At 45.4% G+C, this 13,641-nt stretch overlaps 1 protein-coding gene across 5 annotated transcripts in view; it reads right to left on the reverse strand.

The window, feature by feature from the left end:
- Window positions 1-13,641, reverse strand: part of KIAA0319 (KIAA0319 ortholog) — a 99,601-nt gene that overhangs the window by 58,203 nt on the left and 27,757 nt on the right. For 4 of the 5 annotated variants that reach the window (XM_037518932.2, XM_054698349.1, XM_037518933.2 and 1 more), the window contains exons 2-3: window positions 10,889-11,052; window positions 669-1,435 (exon numbers count right to left, since the gene is read on the reverse strand). In XM_037518932.2, the coding sequence (XP_037374829.1) occupies window positions 669-1,435; window positions 10,889-10,943 (822 nt within the window). In that variant the 5' untranslated portion in view covers window positions 10,944-11,052. Of the gene's footprint in view, window positions 1-668; window positions 1,436-5,937; window positions 5,995-10,888; window positions 11,053-13,641 lie in introns of those variants that run through there. The other variant, XM_037518934.2, reaches the window with a different exon arrangement.

Here is a 13,641-nt window from a genome sequence, read left to right on the forward strand (position 1 = left end):
AAATAACCTATTCAATACAGTCAGATATAGTTTAAGCCCATGAACACTAATCAACTCTTTAACCATTTACCTTCCTCCTTTTGTTTCATAAGCCCCTCTAAGTTTATCCCCCCCAGGGGTACTTCCTATGTTTCCTACCTGAATTGATATATCCTAAATTGCAATCAAGAAATGTGATGTTTTTTTAATTGCCACCTGAACTCTAGGTTGACATTAATCTCCCTCTGATTTATCTCACTGGTGAGTTTCTAGCAAATTAAGTATCTGCCGGGTCCTGAAGAAATCTCATACAAACAGCTTTCAAAACCTGTGGGCTTACATGCCGTGTACAGTGGTATATGTGCTGTGTATATGCACGTAGAAGTGCATATACACAAAATCTGCAGCCACCTTCGTTCCAGGTAGAGGCATCTTGAGGGAGAAGCTTCACAGCATCTTAGGTGACTGATTGGTAAAGGCAAAAGAACTCTTTGTTCTTTTAAACACCCTGGCCACAAAACCACAGCAAAGGAACAGGATGTTTTGTTGCCTGAAAGCCTTTGAGAGAGTCATCTTTCTGGCCAACATCTGAGACAGTTGCCCCCACAAAAGGAACCTGCTTGTGCTCCCACAGCCTAAATGACCCAACCCCACCCCCATATCCCCAAACACACACCAGCTGCACCCACCTCTTTTCCAGAGCTGTTGCCAGATTGTTCCTGGAGCTGAAAAGTCTCCGTCTCCAATACGTCTCCAGAAGATGGAGTCACAGAAGGAAGCAACAGCCTTCCCTCTGGAGAGTGTTTTGAGACATGTGTCCCCGTGGACTCATTCAGTTTATGGTGCTCCAGGTCCAGGGACTGCGGCTTGGTGTCCTCCCTCTGTGCCTCTGCTGATGGAGCAGTATCTTCTCCAGCAGAGGAGTTGAAACCTCCCTCACCGCCAGGCAACAGGCCCCAATCCATGTCCTCAGCGCTCCCTTGGGGCTCCTGCTTGCTGATGGGCTGCACCAGGTCCTGCTCCTGTTCAGTGTAGTCATCCGGGTATTCAGACATCTCCGCTAGGCCCCAATCTTGGCCTAGAAAGGGCAAGTCCTTTCTGATGTCCTCAGGTGAGTCTCCCCAGATGCCAGATGGGGAAGCTCTGTTCAGCATCATCTCCCCGTAGTCCAGCAGCTGGGTGGGCCTCTGGGCAGGCCTGACCACAAACGTGAGATATGACCTGAAGGGGCGCATCTTCTTAGGTTCACAGTTTGCTTTGTGTGGGCAGCTCACCAGGTAACAGCGCCCTTCAAACCACCAGGCTAGGTCACAGCTGGACAGGTCACAGCAAGCAACCGTGCAGTCCACTACGGGGATGGTTTCAGGCACCCGCATGATTCTGGTGGTTTCCAAGTTAGGTAAAATGACTGCATTGGAATAAGTCCTCCCCTCGCTGCACTGTGCACAGGAACAACCTGCAAACAAGGTGGGCTCTGATGAGCAAGAGAAAAGCAGCTATCATAGCTGGCAAGCAAATAACAGCATTTGGTAGAGAAAGTCTTTTCTTTCTCCTACAGTCCATCCATCAACATACCTGTCCACACACCTGTCCCTCCTGTCCTTCCACCCAGCCATCCTTCCATTTTACCCGTGTCTGACTAACCTTCCACACGCGTCATACAATGCTGCTCCACTTAATCAACAGAAGCATCCTTTTTCTACTGCGCATTGTTTTAATATTTATAATATCTTGCTCCTCCTTACTCAACATTCAGTTATAAAAATGATTCCAGAAATAACATCCTATTATTTTTGTTTACTGAATTTTTTTAAAGATTTATTTATTTATGCATACAAGAACTGGGGTACAGGCCAGAGGTGTGGGGGGTGAGAGGAATCACCAGAGACAGAGTGGGGAGCAGAACAGGCAGACTGACTGAAATACACTGCTGAGGGTAACAGCGGGCAAGACAGGAGAGGTCTGCTGTGCCATGTGGGTAGCTCCCTGGCTGGGGATGGAACTCGTGCTGCAGAAGCTGCGGAGAGCTTCATAGTGCTGTGCTTAACCCCTTGCGCTACCACAAAAGCCCACACTGAAATTTTTTAATCTCACTGGCTCTCCTTATGACAGATCAGTTGACAGGGAACTATCAAAGGAGATAAAAGCTTCTCCCTAATACAGGTCTATAGCCAACTAGCTTTCATCAAGTCTAAATAATGGCCTAGAAACGCTGCCAATCACCAGCTGCAGCAGATATCAGGGCAGTGCCATGCAAGCATGTCTCTGGGGATGCAGTGAGATGGGCATCAGCCCATGACAAAAGGACAGAAACCCAGGTCCTTGGAAACTTCTAGAGTAATGTGTCATTGCCTGACAGCCTCGTGCAGGATCACTTTCTTTGAATTCTTTTTCATTTTTTACAAAAGCGTCTGTGATATATGGAAATAAAAATAAATTGAGAAGCACTGTGTGAGGGTTCTCTTGCAGAGATGAGAATGGCATGAGATCTTTTTCCTAGCGAAGACCCATCACCGATCATTGTTTTAACAACTGTTATCTTTTTCATAGTAACAGAGATTACTTCTAACTCTAACGAAGAGAATTCTCTTATATTTCTAAAGAAATGGTTCCATATAGTACAAGAATCATTTAATTTTAACTGTACACACACTGTGGTTGTTATAAATGTTTAAGAATCACTCAATGGGGGCCTCCCTGGTGGCGCAAAGAGTTAAGCACGGCACTGTGAAGCTATCCACAGCCTCTGCAGCATGAGTTCAATCCCTGGCCAGGGAGCTACCCACATGGCACAGCAGACCTCTCCTGTCTCGTCCACTGCTGCTCCCCTCAGCAGTGTATTTCAATCAGTCTGCCTGTTCTGTTCCCTACTCTGTCTCTGGTGAATCCGCTCACACACACCCTCCACCCCACACCTCTGGCCTGTACCCCAGTTCTTATATGCATAAATAAATAAATCTTTAAAAAAAAACCACTCAATGCCAAACATTGACTCTATAGGAATGTCTAATTGGTCCAATTTAATAGGAATTAGATAAAACAGATATGCATTTTCTCATCAATGAGGTAACAATTCCATTTTAATTCAATAGAGATATTTTCTCAAGTGCAAATATATCTCTAAAAATCACCTCAATAGATTTTGCCTTTTATTTCCTAAAGAAAAGCTTAATCTTGGACATGGGGAACTTGTGAAGCTCCAGCTGAACATAACAGATCTCTAACCAAGGTCAAAAGAGTGTAGAATAGAGAGATAGGTCATTTCCAATTCCCAGCTCTGCTCTCAATAATACTGCCCTTGTTTGCAAAGATACCACTACCTCCCTGAGCAGCCTTTAAATGAAGAGCCAAGATAGAAATTACTCTCAAATGCAGACACTAGGATATGCCTTATTTGCTTTGAAAATTTATTGGGTCACCTTTGGACAACATAATTCATAAAAGCTGTCATGTTTCATTTCTGTCTCTGGCTACCAGAAAACTCAAAAGCCAACTTGTAAAACTGTATGATAGAAACCACTGTACTGGGTAAAACCTGTGATACTTTTTTTTAATAAAAGATTTATTTATTTATGCATACAAGAATTGGGGTACAGGCCAGAGGTGCGAGAGGGTGAGAGGATTCACCCGACAAAGAGCGGGGAGCAGAACAGGCAGACGGGCCAAAAATGCTGCTGAGGGGAGCAGCGGGCGAGACAGGAGAGGTCTGCTGCGCCATGTGGGTATCTACCTGGCCAGCAGGGAATTGAACCCGCACTGTAGAAGGTGCGGACTGCTTCACAGCTCTGCGCTGAACCCCCTATGCCACCAGGAAGGCCCAAAACATGTGATTCTGAGGCAAGTAAATTGTTAGAAGAGGGAAAGGGAAACTTCACAGCAGAAGCCTGCAACATACAACTCAGAGCAATTTTCTGTTAGGTTGGAGGTGGAGACCTCCATACACCAACCAGGCTGTTGATTTTTTTTTCAAGATTTATTTATTTATATATACAAGAACTGGGGTACAGGCCAGAGGGGTGGGGGTTGAGAGGATTCACCAGAGACAAAGTGGGGAGCAGAATAGGCAGAATGACTGAAATACACTGCTGAGGGGCGCAGAGGGCAAGACAGGAGAGGTCTGCTGTGCCATGTGGGTAGCTCCCTGGCTGGGGATGGAACTCATGCTGCAGTGGCTGTGTATAACTTTATAGTGCTGCCATCTTAACCCCTTGCACCACCAGGGAGGTCCCCAACAAGGTTGTTTAGATATACATATGGTCACAAACAAGACAACAGACCAAAATAGAGTCACTTATGCTAAGTTCCACTCATGCTAAGAGTACAAGCTGACTCTCCCAGGAATGGAATCTTAAACCAGCATTCCAGAATCACCTAATCAGTACCAGTCAGGTAATCTGCCTGACAGATTCCTGCCATTCTCTAAAAAAATGGCCCTACAACAGCCAACCTGTTTTTTATCTACTATAACTTCCTTGTTCCAGCTTCCTTCTGCCCACAAAATTCATTTTACATAGTTCCCTCCAGCTCCTTTCTATTTGCTAGACTGGATGCTGCTGGATTCATGAATTATTGAATAAAGCTGGTGAAATATCTAAAATTTGCTCAGCTGAATTTTGTTTCTTAAGCTGAGATCACTTTTTTTTTTAAGATGTTACTACTCTTTATTATTGACCTGGCCCACTTATTATTAAGCTGAATAATGTTCAGAGTTCATTTTGACTGAAAACTGTGAAAAACGAGAAGTGTTATTTTCTCAGTGTCAAGGGAAAACATCAAGGACATAAAAGTTTACTCCTAGATTGTATTGAGAAATTAATGGAACTTAATCACACCCAAATTACTTTCTAGGTTAACTAATATTAAAAGGCGATGAATTTTCTTTGAAACTACAAATACTACCTGCATATACATGGTTTTGAGAGTAATTGAATATGTTAACTAACATACAACTATAACTGAAAAATAATGCCATTATTTTAAATGTAAAGAAACAGATCCTTGAAAGATCAAAATAAGCCACGGGCTATGAGGCTGGTTTTAACGATTACCTTTAGTTTAAACAATGTGACCACAATGACTCGGCAAGTAAGGCAAATACTTAGCAAGAATCGCAAGATGCAGTATACCATGGGGATATCGCAGGGGAAGTGAACTGGACTTGAGGGGTAATCACACTCATTAAACAATCAGGCAACATCATGACATGTTGGTTTGCAGCATCAAAAGGGTCCATTTAGAGGGCCTCACTGGTGGCACAAGGGGTTAAGACTCAACCTATGAAGCTATCCGCAGCCACAGCAGCAGGAGTTTGATCCCTGGCTAGGGAGCTACCCACATGGCGCAGCAGACCTCTCCTGTCTCGCCTGCTGCTCCCTTCAGCAGTGTATTTCTGTCATTCTGCCTGTTCTGCTCCCCACTCTGCCTCTGGTGAATCTTCTCACCCCCCCCCACCTCTAGCCTGTACCCCAGTTCTTGTATGCATAAATAAAAAAATCTTTAAAACAAACAAACAAACAAACGGTCCATTTAAGTTTCTTTTTTTCTAATGATCAGAGGTCCTATGTTACCTCCAGTCTCTTTGTTACAGGGCAGGGAGAGGAGCACCCCAGACCCTGCAAACCTGCCTGCTCTAAATAGGTTCTGCCATCCACCACATCAACACGAAATATATGAGATTTTAATGGGAAGGAACTTTAATATAATTAGGAAACAATACAGGAAAGGCAAAGAATCTAGTTTCTAAATCAAGCATCTAAAGTTACCCGTCCCCTCGTGGGTAAAAGTCCATCCATGTGGGATTGGCCCAGAACAAGGCCCCAAAGCCTGCCACAAGTCTAAAGCATCTTCCAGTGGGGACCCCCAGAAAAGGGTCAGAAACAGTCAGACAAGTCTGGGAGGAAAAAAGCAAAATCAAAATCAGGACAAAAACCGCCATTGACCCCTCCCCACGGGTCTCACCCACATCTGTGTCACCCCGTCCACGACCAAAAGGCAAGCGCAGTTTCTTCACGTGTCTCTAGGCTCCATGTGCCTCCTCCAGGGCTCCTTCTGGCTCCATCCTGCTTCCCTCCTTCCTCAGTCTCCTCTGCAGCTACTTCTCTCCCTGCTCAGCAACCCCCTCCTTTTGGGTGGGGCAGGACACCTGGAACCTCCCCCTTTCCGGGGGACCACCCTGTTACATCTTCATTGTTTCTTGTGTGAGATCCATTACAGAATGGGAATGACAGACAGCAGTACATGATGTCAGTTTGTAGAGGTGTTTAGTTCACAGAGCAGCCTCCTTGGGTTACCTCTGAGAAAAGTTTCATCAGAGCTCCCCTCTCAGCAGCAAGCGGCGAGTTTCTCCACGAGGCAGAGATGTTTAGTTATATCAAAATATTATTATTTTTTTTTTTAAAAGGAAGGGAAGTAAAGGATGCTTGCACCGGCACAAGCTGGCCCTAAAAGGGGCAGGTTTGTTAAAAGAGACGCCTGTAGAGTCCCAGGCGGGCAGCCCGGGGAGCAGAGCTGCCTCTGCTGTTTTGCAAAGGAAGGGTGGTGATTAGAAGGCCCTGCATACACACAGGCAGGAGGGGCAGTTGCATCTTGCCAGGGAGGGGACTGCACTGACACAGTCTTCTTCATTTTGGGAGGGGCTCATCCCTTTGTGGGATTGTTAACTGCTGTTAAATTAATTATTTCTAGGGTTGGAACCTAAGGAGTTCTTCCATACTTGGTTTGGCTAGGTAGATTTGAAAGGCTCAGTGATTCTGTCACAGTGGCCCTCAATCTCCATATCCCCACCTCTGCTCTGTGCCTCGGATACTTTCTATACTTTGTTTAATGACTATGTTAATCGCTTCTACCCCCACCTCCAGCTTGTGGCCTTGTTGAGCCAGTTTCTGGTCTTGGGATGCCTCCTTCTCAAATTTTCTACCCGCCTCCATCAGTACAAAGCTTTATCTCCTAAATCTTCCATGCCAAAAGCACATAGCATCTTAGAGTTTTCTTTCAGGATGCGGAGGTTGAGGTCCACAGTAGAATTGCTGTGACAATCTTGACAATAAAATCTTTGATAAGCTGGATAACCAATTCCAGGTGTCCCAGCAGAAAAGGTAAGTGTTGAGATCCATTCAATTGGCACACAGGAAGCCAGACGCAGGGCGCTGTCACTTGCCAGGTGTTGTCCTCAGGACACTAAGCACAAATGGGCTGAAGCAGATAACCTCAGTCTGAAAGGGAACTGCTAAGCAAATAAAATCTTCCCTGTTTCCTGCTAATGAGTCACAGGCCCGGTGCAGTAAATAATGCAAAGTAAGTGTAAATAACAAGTTGGCTTCCTTAATAAGCATATCTAAAGGAGGTGCCATTCTAACAGGGTCAGACCACTGGCCAGGCTGATTGATCTCCACCTGGTCAGGCCGATTGATCTCCCAGGCCATCAGATATTTGCATTTTTCCCTCTTTGGTCAAGAACTTTTGTGCTCAAGGGGCTGCCCAGGTCTGAGACCTGATGCATGAATAATAAAGCTATTCCTGACCTCAGAATTCCTGAAGTACCACTAGTTCTTCCCTTGCCTGGGTAAAAGGCTAGAATTTATTGCTGCAATAGGTCAAGATGCTAGAGGTGTCTGACTTAAGGACACCAACTGCCTTAAGCAGATCTCAATGCTGAATAAAGAAGTCTGAGGAGGGGCCTTCCTGGTGACGCAAGGGGCTAAGTCTCAGCAGTATCAAGCTATTGGCAGCTCTTGCAGCACGAATTCGATCCCCGGCCGGCCAGGGAGATATCCACATGGCACAGCAGACCTCACCTGTCTCACCCGCTGCTCCCCTCAGCAGTGTATTTCAGTCTTCCTGTTCTGCTCCCCACTCTGTCTCTGGTGAATCCTCTCACCCTCCAACCCTGCACCTCTGGCCTACACCCCAGATTTTATATGCATAAATAAAATAAACCTTTAAAAGAAAAAAAAGAAGTCTGAGGAGCTGAAAGTCCCTACTAGTGAACCATTCTTTTGGGCCAAGTTGCCATGCTTACTTCATAATCTATTAGGCTCACTCAAGTTAGTTCTTGAAGAGATTAGAGAAAACTCACCTATGTTAATGCTGTTAATCAAGAAACTGAAACCTGGGGCCTCCCTGGTGGCACAAGGGGTTAAGTGTCAGCACTATGAAGCTATCAGCAGCCACTGCAGCAAGAGCTTGATCCACAGCCAGGGAGGTGACCCATATAGCACGCAGACCTCTCCTGTCTCACCACTGCTCCCCTTAGCAGTGTATTTCAGTCATTCTGTTCTGCTCCCCACTTTGCCTTTGGTGAATCCTTTCAGCAGCCCCTTCCTGCACCTCTGGCCTGTACCCCAGTTCTTATATGCATAAATAAATCTTTAAAAAAAAGAAACTGAAACCTGGTCAAGCTGGAACCCCCTCTCCCTCCCCAAAAGAGGCATCTATCTGGGCTTCTATCTGTACTGCAGTCTAGGAGACACAGATCCAAGAAGCCCTGAATCATGTTCCAAGTCACCTAGGAATGGAAGGGCCGACATACACATAGGAAAGGCAAGTTAGTTAGTGATGAACATAATCTAGTTTACAGACATACTGATTTTCAATGGCATACACCTGAAACATAGAATGTTATAAAGCAACGTTACTTCATTAATTAAACAAACAAAGCAAACAACATATAACACCATATTAGCAATAAGTGGACGGGAATAGGCCAGGAAAGAAAAAGCAGGATAGCTCTCACTCTGCTCCACTCTGCAAATTAAGCTTTATGGAAGTGGAGTTATGATTAGTGCAATAATGTGCAAATTAGGTGAAGTCAGTCAAACAGTAATTGGTTGAAATATTTGTCCTGTCAAATCAATGTCTTTGGCTAGCCGGCTTGGTTTCAGTGTCTTCTGGGAAGTGGCCATGCCTGGGTGTGCTTGGGTGGACCTGGATGGACCTTCCAATAGCCTCCTGACTGTTTTGGTTACCCAAATTTGGATGGCTCATTCTGCTTTCTTACTTCCTTTTTTTAAAGGATTTATTTATTTATGCATACAAGAGAGCTGGGGTGCAGGCCAGAGGTCGGGGGGCGGGCAGGGAGGGTGGGAGGATTCACCAGAGACAGAATGAGGAACAGAACAGGCAGATCTAGCGAAGTACACTGCTGAGGGGAGCAGCAGGCAAGGCAGGAGAGGTCTGCTGCATTGTGTGTGTCAGCTCCCGGGCTGGAAATCTAGTGCTGCAGTGACTGGTGGTGGCTTGATAGCGCTGAGACTTAACCCCTTGCACCACCAGCGAGGCCCATTTTTATTTCTTTTCAGTATGCACTACAAACCCCTAGCCCAATGCACGTACATAGTAAGCGCACCATAATTACTGACAAATCAATGGAATCATTGGTTAGTATGTGGTCAAGGGTAAATAGAGAGAGAAGACAGGCAAACTGTCTGGAGGTCAACAACTCAGGCATTTTGAACTAATGGAAAACACCTCTCAAGACAAAAAGGAATGAGGGCCTCCCCTGGGGGTGCAGGGGTTGAGCACTGGGCTGCAAAGCTACCCGCAGCCTGTGCAGCGCCGGTTCGATCCCCAGCCACCAGCGAGGGTCCCACATGGTGCGCAGACCTCTCGTGCCGCCCGCTGCTCCCCTCAGCAGTGTACTTCGTCAGTCTGCCTGTTCTGCTCCCCGCTCTGGCTCTGGTGAATTCTCTCACCCTCCTGCGCTTCTGACTGTACCCAGTGCTTGTATAAATAAATAAATAAATCTTTAAAAAAAAAAAAAGACAAAAAGGAATGAAATGTAAGGATTTGAGAGAAGGGGAGAAAGAGCAGCAAACCTTCACAACAGTAATTCCCAGGGTACAGGGGCCATTAAGCATGGAATAAAGGAATATTTTGTTTTGCACACGAGGAAATGATGAATTTAATAAGATCAATAGATCAGGTGGGGGAAGTAAGCTACGGGGAAGGACAGGTCTCATTTTCCAATGGTAGCATCTTCTGAATCGAACAATCTAAAACAGTGCTTCTCAAAATGTGGATGCTTCACAATCAACTCCTGGTACTTGCTCACTCCTGAGCCACACTCTACAGGAGTTCTGCTTTGCTAGGTGTGGATGGGCCTTAGGAAAACCGAATTTTAAAAAGGGTCACTATCAGATAAAACTTGTTATGGTTTCACCACACTTTGACAAACCCTGGACATGAAATAAGTTTCCTGGACATATCTGCACCCTCAGTCCACGGTAAGTTCAAAGGGGCTTGGCCAAGCAGTGGGGCATGTATCACCAGAACTGATGCTTACCCATGATTTTTTTTTAAAGATTTATTTATGCATACAAGAACTAGGGTACAGGCCAAAGGTGGGAGGGGGGGGTGGAGGGGGGTGAGAGGATTCACTAGAGACAGAGCGGAAAACAGAACAGGCAGATTGACTGAAATACACTGCTGAGGGGAGCAGCGGGCGAGTCAGGAGAGGTCTGCTGCGCCATGTGGGTCATCTCCCTGGCTGGGGATCAAACTTGTGCCACAGTGGTTGCGGATTGCTTCATAGGGTTGCGACTTAACCCCTTGCACCACCAGGGAGGCCACTCACCAATGATTTTATGCCAGGGTATGTCCACTATAAGCAAAAAATATATGAAAATAAAGATTTATGATGCTCGATCATTTGCTTCCCATAAAGATCTACTATGCAATTCTTTGTATACAGTCTCCTAGTCTATATGAAATGAGATTTTATTTCTCCCAAAATAGTTATGATAATAAAAGAAAACGTTTCCAGGCAACTACTCATGCATGAGCTCTGCTTGTCATACATGTAAGAATTCTATTGGAAAGCAAACACACAGTATCTTCAACTCCTCAGGTTGATCTGAGTTGCTGAAGCTAAAGACAGGACGCTCGGGTGTGACACTGTTTCAACATTTCCTACCTGCAATGGTCACCAGCAGCAGCAACAAAGAAAGTGCACTTGCAGGAGGCGCCATTCCACTTCACACAGCGAGAGGCCACACGTTTCTGAGTCAGGCTTGAGAGGCCCTTGGTGCTACCAGGCTTCTTTGGATGCTTCTTGGGAGCCGGATTTGGCCTCCAGAACTTCAAAGGAAAAACAGAAAGGAGACAGGAGGGGGAAAAAAGAGTAGGTAAATGCAGAAACCTACAGTTGTTTTTATCATTTATTCATGTCAATGGGAAGACTATCCTGAAGCAACAAGGGGTTATTTTAGGTACATCATCCACTGGAAGTTTGTTCAAACGGCAAATATAGTCCCTAAAAAGAGGAAAGAGTTCATGCTTTCTCTCCGTACAAGCTCAAATCTATGGAAGACGGGGTCAACCCCACTATATTTCATGAATTCTAACACGCGGATATCTCACACTCGTGAATACCTCTGAAATTGGGATGTCTTCAATGGATCAAGCTCTGAACAGAAAATGGATGCACAGCATGCCTAGTGCCAGTATACTGACTAGGCGGAACTGGCTTGAGAGGCTTGGAAGGAAGACAGTCTGAAGCTCTCTATTAAATGCTGCAGTCTCCCTGCTCTTGAAGGCAGAGTCGGACTCAGATGTCAACAGGTGAGTCAGCAGAAGCCAACAGGTGAGTCAGCAGAAATGAACTAAGATTGTGACTATGAATACCTTAAAAGTTTATATTCACTTACAGTTTCTTTTAACATATGCACAGGAATGGTTTATGATAAACATTTGCCCAAAGAAACCTCTTACGATGTGGAGAACTAGAACGTAGGTGCTGTGGTGTATTGACAGGATTTTCTTCTTTCTTAGTGATCTTTCAAAGAATGCTTCATCTTAACAATCACTGCCATCTCAGAGTCATTGAAATATAGAAATATCAGCACCTTATTTTTGCCTGGCACTTTCTTCAGCGTGATCATCACAACAACCCAGGTAATATTATTATCTCTGCTTTAAAAATGAAACTGAGGGGCCTTCCCTGGTGGTGCAGAAGTTGAGTGCTGGGCTGCGAAGCTGCCCGCAGCCTCTGCAGTGCCGGTTGGATCCCCGGTCGCTGGCGAGCTCTCCTGCCGTGCCCGCTGCTCCCCTCAGCAGTGTATTTCGTCAGTCAGCCTGTTCTGTTCCCCGCTCTGTCTCTGGTGAATCCTCTCACCCTCCCGTGCTTCTGACTGTACCCCAGTTCTTGTATAAATAAATAAATAAATCTTTAAAAAAAAAAAAAAAAGAAATTGTGGCTCAAAAAGATTCATGAATTTGCTCTAGCCTGAGGGGCCAGTAGTGAGAGGTATGGATTCAAATACAGATGGTCCCTGACTTACATGGGTCAAAAAGCGATATCCATTCAGTTGAACCTATGCTTCAAATTTTGAATTTTGTTCTTCTCCCAGGCTAGTGATATGCTTATAGGATCTCTCTGGAGGTGCTGGAAAGTGGTAGCCTCGGTCAGTCATGTGATCATGAGGGTAAACCCATACTCTAAATACTGTTTTTCACTTTAAGTACAGAATTCAATAAATTACAAGAGCTTTTCAACCGTACTATAAAATAGACTATGTATTAGGTTATTTTACCCAACTGTAGACTAAAGTAAGTGGTCTGAGTCTGTTTACAGTGGGCCAGGCTAATCAAGAGTATTTAGCTGGTAGGTGTATTAATTGCATTTTCTTTTTTTTTTTAAAGATTTTTTTTATACAAGAGCTGGGGTACAGGTTAGAGGCTCAGGAGGGCGAGAGGATTCACCAGAGACAAAGCGGGGAGCAGAACAGGCAGATGGACCAAACGCATTGCTGAGGGGAGCAGCGGGCGTGACAGGAGAGGTCTGCCGCACCATGTGGGTATCTCCCTGGCCTGCCAGGAATTGAACCCGTACTGCAGAGCTTACAGACAGCTTCACAGCGCTGCACTCAACCCGCTGCGCCACTGAGGAGGCCCCCATTAATTGCATTTTCTACTTAAAATATTTTCAACTTATGATGGGGGGTGTAACCTCCTCATTAGTCAAGGAAGATCTGTGTATAAAAAGGGCTTCCAGGAGGCAGCACATCTAGTCAAAGTGTTTCTTAATGAGTGTGCATTGCAAGCTGGTATATTATGATAAACTAGATTTTAGTTCCAGCTCACACCACTGACTCTCCACCCCCACTGTTTCCTCCCTCCCCATCCACACATGCTCACCCTTTTAGGAGAGAACAAGACTTTTCACCTTCCCTGCCCCCCCCCTTTGCAGAAGCATCTCAGTATATTTAGAAATTTACAAGATTACTAAAGATGATAAAGAGTGGGGAGCACCCCAAAGAGGCCTTCCCAATAGTTCTTCAAAATGATGTGGCAGGACTACTAAAATGGACAAAAAGACTAAATGCAAGAGCAAACACAGCATTCTAGGGATGAGGGGTGTTTGTAGCTGCTAGATCTTGCTGTTGAGTCTTTTTTTTAAAGATTTATTTATTTATGCATACTAGAGCTGGGGTACAGGCCAGAGGTGTAGAGGAGGAGAGGATTCACTAGAGACAGAGTGGGGAACGGAACAGGCAGATTGACTGAAATACACTGCCGAGGGGAGCAGCAGGTGAATCAGGATTGGTCTGCTGCACCATGTGGGTCACCTCCCTGGCTGGGGATTGTACTTGTGCTGCGGTGGCTGCAGATAGCTTCATAGTTCTGTGTTTTAGCCCCTTGAGCCACCAGGGAGGCCCCATCTCGCTG

Source organism: Talpa occidentalis, unplaced genomic scaffold (assembly GCF_014898055.3).
Source record: "Talpa occidentalis isolate TD23 unplaced genomic scaffold, MPIMG_talOcc4v2.1 talOcc4.2, whole genome shotgun sequence".
In the NCBI taxonomy this organism is placed as follows: domain Eukaryota; kingdom Metazoa; phylum Chordata; class Mammalia; order Eulipotyphla; family Talpidae; genus Talpa; species Talpa occidentalis.